The sequence below is a fragment of the Scardinius erythrophthalmus genome (assembly GCF_964197995.2).
Source record: "Scardinius erythrophthalmus genome assembly, chromosome: 15".
Taxonomy (NCBI): Eukaryota; Metazoa; Chordata; class Actinopteri; order Cypriniformes; family Leuciscidae; genus Scardinius; species Scardinius erythrophthalmus.
The window spans coordinates 3,944,902-3,953,212 of record NC_138235.1 but is presented as its reverse complement, the minus strand read 5'-3'; the positions used below and the strand labels follow the sequence as shown (position 1 = coordinate 3,953,212).

Below are 8,311 nucleotides of genomic sequence, written 5' to 3'. Positions count from 1 at the left end.
GATACATATATAATTTGGTAGTAAAAATGTAGTGTTGCACATTTTACTGGTTCAGAGATGAGTGTGGTGTGTGTATATAGGCTTATTGTGAACAACTGTTTCTATCACTTAATTACAAGCACCACAATTTTAAATGTGTGTCTTCTGTTACATAGCGACTACTGAACAGACCTGTAGATGTTTATTTTAAAATGCAAAGTATGAAAATATAATAGCCTAAATGAAAGCTCTGTAAACACTTGCATTTTTTGCAAGACTAAAGTGTGTGTCCCATCGAGTAATCAAAAGTTATACACACACTTGCGGTCTTTACGCCTACTTGAACACTTGGGAGAAATACGTCATGCAAGTAGACAAGTGGTCAAGTGCAAAGACTTCGCAAGTGTGTGTATTTGGACAAGGCAACAGACTCACTAGGAAATGACTCGGTAGACTCACTAGGGTTCAGCCTTCGGTAGAGAAGCGCACTGAGACTCGAGGGAAGGAACCGAGAAATGCGACGCAATGACACCGCAGCAGCACTTCTTCCTCCACTCCATCGGGTGTCAGTGTGTGTGTGAGTGTGTGTGTGTGAGAGAACGGAGAAGAACGCAGACACTTCACCGGGCTGAGTTAGGAAACGTGGCCTTAAGCGAGTCGAGCGGATATCAATGAGAAACACACTCAGTTGTGAGACACACACTCTCAGCTGTGAGACACACACACTCAGTAGTTGACTCTAAGCGCAGACTGATATCCAGGGTCTCTGAAGGCGCAGATCATGGCTGATGTGGAGCAGAGCGTGCCGGGGCCGGACGGGTCCAGTAACGGCTCCGACGCGGTGAACGGGACCGCGGGCCGGTTCGTGTCCAGCGCCGAGGGCACCGCTCTGGCGTACGGGAGTCTGCTGCTCATGGCCCTGCTGCCCATCTTCTTCGGGGCCCTGCGCTCCGTGGGCTGCTCCAAAGGCAAGGTAACGTTACTGAGACCCTATCCCTGTCAGATGGTGTCTGAGACAGACCGTGGAAAAGCCACATGAATGTTTAACTCTGTACACTATCAACATGAGCTGATGTAGACCTGAGTTTAGTGCGCTCGGGTCGTGTGGAGAGTCAGAGGTGCTGCTGTTAAAGGATGCTGAAGATTTACCGGCCTGTTATAGTGCCATATGTCACCCAGTACATGGTGTTTCTCACATTCATAATCGCATCCACTGATGCTTTATGCGTGCTTACTGGAAATTGTGTTAATTACTTACCAGTGTAATTATGTCGTTTCATCCAAAACTGTATGATTATTGTGATCCTTCTGAAGCCATATTCAAACTATGAGAACTGACTCCACTTTCTCTCACATCTTAAGTTAGAGATGCGCCGATCCGATTTTCTTGACCATTCCGATTTTCGATTTTTGTGTGAAGTGTGATCTGCCGATAACGATTTGTGCAGATTTCTATTTTCTTTCAAAAAAATTTTTATTGTTCTACTTTTCTTCAATTCAATTTTCTTTTTCATAAAAAGGTAAAACGACATATATAATAAGAACAAATAAACGAGCACAAATAAATGCCATAGAATATAGAGAGATATGAAATAAACATGGCCTTAACTTTTTCAGGTGGGTACTAAACAGTATATTCGGGTAAGAAATACTACAGAAATTAATCAAATGTAAAATAACACTGGATAGCCTTCATTGGAAAAATTAAATACAGATTAATGCTTAAAATTAGTTACAAAAGTTATTCTGTCAAGAGCAGATAGTGATTTTCTCTTTTGTTCTTTGATTAACATGACCGACAGCAGCAGGAATATTAGACTGTGTTCACTTTAAGAGCTTATCCAATATACTGATCTAATATACTGATCTAATATACTGTTAGCCCGTTTATTGGTCCAAATGGCGGTCTCCGTTACTGTCTTTCCTTTTACGCAACACAACAAGATTAAATGAAATGCATTTTCTCATATGTATTACCTCGTTATTTCATAAATGAAAAAGGTTTTAATGATATCTGAGCATTATTAAAAGTGAGCAAATGTTTGATATATTCTTTTTAACTCTTTAAGGATATTTTACCTGTTCCAGATTAGGAAACTATATTGCGTTTTCTGTCTTTAACGCTGGTCTCACGTTCACAAGCTCATCAGTTTTGGTCACCAAACAGAGGTAATTGTCTATATACCTGAGATCGGTCGCACCGGTCGTAAATTAACAGAGGTAAGACACACCCAGATTTTGATTGGTCTAGCAGCACTTTTGCTGCCCTAAACGGAAATTCACTTATTGTCTTTGCAAAACACGAACACTTTAATGCCAAGTATTAGTCGTCATTAATCTTACGCAAAACTTGCGGGAACATACAAGTCCGTTTAATCTACTTGGGAAAACAATTTCAGAGTCAGTCGGAATAAAATCAAATGTAACAATTTATTATGTCAGGTAAATGCCAATTACATAATCAGTTCAAAGAAAATAAATACAAAACATCAAATGCTCTGGAATAAAGAGAGAAGATGCGAACCTGACATCAGAAAGAGAGTCTCGGCCACTCTCAGCATCGGGCTAATCTGAGCTACAAATCACCCCGAGCCTCTTCAGCATCTCCCTAAACACTCAGACCAAGGCAGAAACCTCTTCAGACGTAAACATGAGTTCACAGTGGGAATTGGCATTAATCACTGTCCCAGACTTACTGGGGACAGAGGTTGATTTACATGGGGGCACACCCACAGCAGTTAACAAGATATCTCTAAACTCTCCGCACCTTATTACCTTTTTGGTTTACTTCTGTGGGAATGAGACATTTCAAATGATACCAAACGTATAGTACTGTATGATAATTGTTCATATTAAACCATATAGATCTTTGGGTGAATTCAGGTTGAGATGGGTGAAGGGAATGATGTGTAAGTTGGGAGGTGATCAACTCAAGTGTGATATTGTCTTGAATGGGGATGATAATGTCGCAGGAGAGTTGTTCAAATGTTAATTTCCTTTGTTTTCTCAGAGAGTAGCCCTCTCTTCCAGTTCTTCCAGTTTCTTCAGTCTTACAATACTGTAACACAACATGTTATCTTTCTCAACTAATTAGGTTCCATAAAAAAATGACTGTTTAACTGAATACTTGCCAAGACAAATTCAAAAAGTGTGTGTATTTGACCAAGGGCTGTTATGATTCCTCTTAAATTCATGTACTCAATTTTTTTATATACTTGAATGATTTACCCGTGTCGAGTAGCCGGCAAATACCGGAAGTGGTGTATTCCATTGACGAGAATCTATGGCCTGCATTATTACTCCGTTTTCTGGCTGCACGATATATTAAAACCATTTAAAAATCATAACATAGCAATAACATGTGAATTCACAAAGACTGCGATTACATTAAACAAATATATGCGCTGTGAGTTTAATAGGCTATATGCTCTTAAATGAATTACATGTGTGCAGGTCATGTGCGTCTTTTTTATAATATGCATTTGGTGAAGCATATAAAGTCTGACACATTTTCAGGGTTTTTCCTGGGTCAAAATTGGTCTTCGGTGGTGGCTGACCGACATGGTCATCCACACACAGCAAAGAGTACCCTAGTACCCACATGATCCGCAAGCCCAATATTGACAATACATGTTAAATTTAAAATAAATACAAAGAAACAGTTTGTGATTTTTTTTCTTAACCTATTTATTCAGGAAAAAACGATCACTGTCAGGCTAGATAGTAAAAGAAAGCGATTACAACTTATTTTATATCTATACCTTGACGTTTGTTTCTTTTGTTCCTCGTTGTTAATATTTGGTTGTTCATTCTTTTATTTTATTTATTTTGGGGGCCATTTTCTTCCAGACTGTGGCTGATAATTCAATTTTAAACCTCTTCCAAATTATATATAGACTGCAATTATCAGACACAGATATTACCTGTCACTCTCACTGTCATCCTTTCTTGCCCTCTTTGCAAAAAAAGCTGTGATTTTTCCACGACTGGCTTTCATTGTTTTGAAAGATGGTGGGCGATATGGCAAAAATATCATATCACGATTTTTTTCAGGGAAATCACGATTCACAATTTTATCACGATTCTTTTTATGTTGGTTTTACTATTTTGTGACTTAGCATTACAGCCAAACTAATGTCCATATTTTAAAAACAAAGCCTTAGGTAACAAAATAAAAAAATAAAAAAAGGCAGACAGGGGCGAAGATAAAAATATTTGTCATTATTTTCTTTGTTATTAAAAATTAAGATCAAAGATACACATTACACATACACAACTTAATATACAAATTAAAAAAAGGGTAGTATATTTAGTATAGTATAGTATAGTATATTTTTCTCCTATGGAAGTCAATGGGGACCAGCTACTGTTTGGATAGCCACATTTTTCAAAATATTAATATTAGAAAAATATTAGAAGGAAATTAATAGAGGATTGGAATAACATTAGAGTGCGTAAACTATGAGATAATTTTTATTTTTGGGTGAACTATCCCTTTAAGGACAAGCGGCAGCGTGTTTACTATAACTACTGTCTCTTTAAGAGTTGTGCGCGACGCGTCTACTATACACGCATTTGACAAGCAGGTTTTCTCTCAATTTTCTCAAGTTTGCTTTCACTTTAGACATAACCGACTTTGTTTATGTAAACCTTGTGTGTATTTAACAGTATAAGCACAATAAGACTCGAAAGATAACTTAGTCAAGTATCCAGGCGCTGGTAGACAGGCTTTTAGTGCATGTGAGCTTCACATGTACGCGCTGAGGAACTCACACGTAACAGTGCATCAGCACGCGAATTAGCCTAAATGTTTAACCGACAAGGCATTAAAGCACATGCAAATTATGAACTGCAGTGTCCCGTTCCGTTCCGCTGCGTTAACATTTTATGTGAATATACGTCGCGTTGTTCAGTATGTTGGGACCATAGACTGTAAAAAAAAATACAGGGACAGAGGCGCCAGAACAGATATAATGCACGATTCTACGATATTTCTTTAAAAGCAGATCGTGGAGACATTATAATCATCCACGATCAAAAACCCTAAACCACTTCAAACTGGATCGATTTTTTGCGTTTATTTAAAGTTATGTCAGCTGCATGTGCAGAATGCTTGTCACAAGTTGTAAGAGAAGATAAGGCAACTTTTTTTTGACTGCAATTCACACCCAGTGCTAATTCAGCAAAAATATTCTCCGAATACACCACGTGAAACATGGATTCGGTCTTCCGACCTTTAGGATCAGTTGATTTTGATGCGAGGGAGAGAGCAAAGAAGACGGAGAGTGCGCGCGCGTATGGCAAGCCGTTTTAACTTTTATTCATTTCCAGGATATGAATCGTTGATATCAACAATTCAATTTTAACTAGTAAAAATGTTCATTCTTGATATCAACAATTAAATTTTTACTAGTAAAAACTATAATTCTTGATATTAACAATTTAATTTCAACTAGTAAAAACTATAATTATTGATATCTGTAATTGTATTTTCACTAGTGAAATGTCACCATAGGCTGCCATTCAAAATCAATTGTTGATATCAAGAATCGATTTCTTACTAGTTAAAATTCCAGTTTCACTTATCAGAAATACAATTCTTACTAGTAAAAACCTTTATTTTTGATATCAAGAATTAAATTGTCACTAGTTGAAATGTCTATTCTTGATATCAACAATTTAATTGCTACTAGTAACAATGTTAATTTTTGATATCAATAATTCCATTTTCACTAGTGACAATGTTAATTTCTGATATCATGAATGTGATTGTTACTAGTAAGAAAGCCATTTTAGATATCTGAAATAATATTGATATCAGAAATACATTTTCAGATATCAAAAATGAAAAATTTTACTAGTAGCAATTAAATTGTTGATATCAAGACTAGACATTTCAACTAGTGACAATTGAATTATTGATATCAGTAATTGCCATTTTTACTAGTAACAATGTAATTCTTGATATCAACAATTATATTTTTACTAGTAAGAAATCAATTCTTGATATCAACAATTGATTTTGAATGGCAGCCTATGGTGAGATTTCACTAGTGAAAATACAATTGTTGATATCAAGAATTGAATTGTTGATATCAAGAATTGAATTGTTGATATCAAGAATTGAATTGTTGATATCAAGAATTTAATTGTTGATATCAACAATTCATATCCTATATGTGTTTTAAATGTTAAAAGGGCGACAAAACTATTACAGATATCAAAAATGTATTTCTTACTAGTTAAAATTCTGAATAAACATATCAGAAATACAATTCTTACTAGTAAAAACCTTTATTTTTGATATCAATAATTCCATTTTCACTAGTGACAATGTTAATTTCTGATATCATGAATGTGATTGTTACTAGTAAGAAAGCCATTTTAGATATCTGAAATAATATTGATATCAGAAATACATTTTCAGATATCAAAAATTAAATTTTTTACTAGTAGCAATTCAATTGTTGATATCAATAATATATATTTCAACTAGTGACAATTGAATTATTGATATCAGTAATTTACATTTTTACTAGTAACAATGTAATTATTGATATCAAAAATTATATTTCTACTAGTAAGAAATCAATTCTTGATATCAACAATTGATTTTGAATGGCAGCCTATGGTGAGATTTCACTAGTGAAAATACAATTACAGATATCAAGAATTCAATTGTTGATATCAAGAATTACATTTTTGATATCAAGAATTGAATTGTTGATATCAAGAATTACATTTTTGATATCAAGAATTAAATTGTTGATATCAACAATTACATTTTTGATATCAAAAAACGTAATTCTTGATATCAAAAATGTAATTCTTGATATCAACAATTCATATCCTGGAAATGAATAAAAGTTAAAACGGCTTGCCATACGCGCGGGGGTGGGGCGCTGTGATCGTTCTCTCCGTCACTCCGTCAGTAGCCTGCTTCACTCACAAAACCCAATTACAGATCAAATAAGGCTTTGGCGGGACAAAAAATCGTTTTGGCGGTCGCCAAAAAATTTTCAATGTAGGAAAAACCCTGATTTTGTTTCATGGCGTTTCGTGTTGCATTGTTGTCATTTACATGTGTGGAGCGCGTCTGATTACAGATTTGTTAGGTAAATCATTCATAAACCTGCGTCAACATAGGAGAATACATCAATACAGCTTCCTAAATAAGCTAACTGTTCATCGCAATTTCAAAATAAAATCTTAAACCCTCGCTCTGAGTTTGCATGTTTTGATGTCCACATGTTTTTGTTGAAGAAATTACAGTGGCTGTAGCATTTCTAATTGCCTTATATTAAGTGGACATTTTAATGAAATGTCGTTGGGCCAAAAACACGGATTTGATCAAGGCCATTGGCGCCCTCTTCAGGCATTTGTTATAAAACGTAATGGACAGAGGTTGATTGTTACCTATGTATATTACATTTTGTATTTTAGTAGTGTTGTTCAATAAAACCATAAGATTACTTGCTTTTGATGCTTTATTTGAACCAATTATAATAGCCTCATTGTTATTATATGTATTTTAAGTAATTTTAAAGGCTATTGTTCGCCTTAGGTCTATTTTTTTACCACAAAAAAAATGATCCGATTAATCATCAAAATAATGGGCCGATTACTCGATTACCAAAATAATCGTTAGTGGCAGCCCTACATTGACCGTTTAAGTGCAGTAAGCCACTAATTTTGTCTTTTTGAGTTAATTCTGGCAACAAAATGGTCCAATGCGGAATCGGTAAGACGTGAGACTGACCAGCCGGTTACCAGTCCGGGCCAATCATGTGGAAAATAGTCTGATTCCTGTCTCAGGCCGATCTGTTGGTGCATCTCTATTTGGGGTTAGTTCACCCAAAAATCTAAATTCTGCCATTAATTACCCACCCTCATGTCGTTCCAAACCCTTTAGACTTTCGTTCATCTTCAAACCAGTTCTGTACTCTCCACTGACAGCTACGCACCTGACACTTTGGCGCTTCAAAAAGATCATAGAGATAGTAATACAAAGCCATATGAATTAAGCGGTTTAGTCAATTTTCCATTGGTTCTTGCTGAAGCTCAAATGTGCTGCGTAACACGAGAATGAACCTCATTGGTTCTCATAAGTTTTTATACTAATAATGTTATAATACATTTTTAATGGCATTATTCTGTTATTTTTTTTAAATATAAACGTTTAAATTGTGGCTGTCAGAAACATGATGGATTAAATATTATGAATATGTAATAGTGTGTAATCATTTAGCAAAATGCTCCTCTCTAGAGTTTATTTTTCTAGCTGACTTTTGAGTTTATATCAGAAGTAACAGAGCACAGAGCTTATTGCCAT

The 8,311-nt window shown here is 35.5% G+C and overlaps 1 protein-coding gene across 3 annotated transcripts in view; it reads left to right on the top strand.

The window, feature by feature from the left end:
- Positions 1-338: 338 nt before the first annotated feature.
- The window catches only part of hm13 (histocompatibility (minor) 13), a 44,361-nt gene continuing 36,388 nt past the window's right edge, over positions 339-8,311 (top strand). For 2 of the 3 annotated variants that reach the window (XM_081387319.1, XM_081387321.1), the window contains exon 1: positions 548-952. In XM_081387319.1, coding sequence (XP_081243445.1) covers positions 761-952 — 192 coding nt within the window. In that variant the 5' untranslated portion in view covers positions 548-760. Of the gene's footprint in view, positions 953-8,311 lie in introns of all 3 variants that reach the window. The other variant, XM_081387320.1, reaches the window with a different exon arrangement.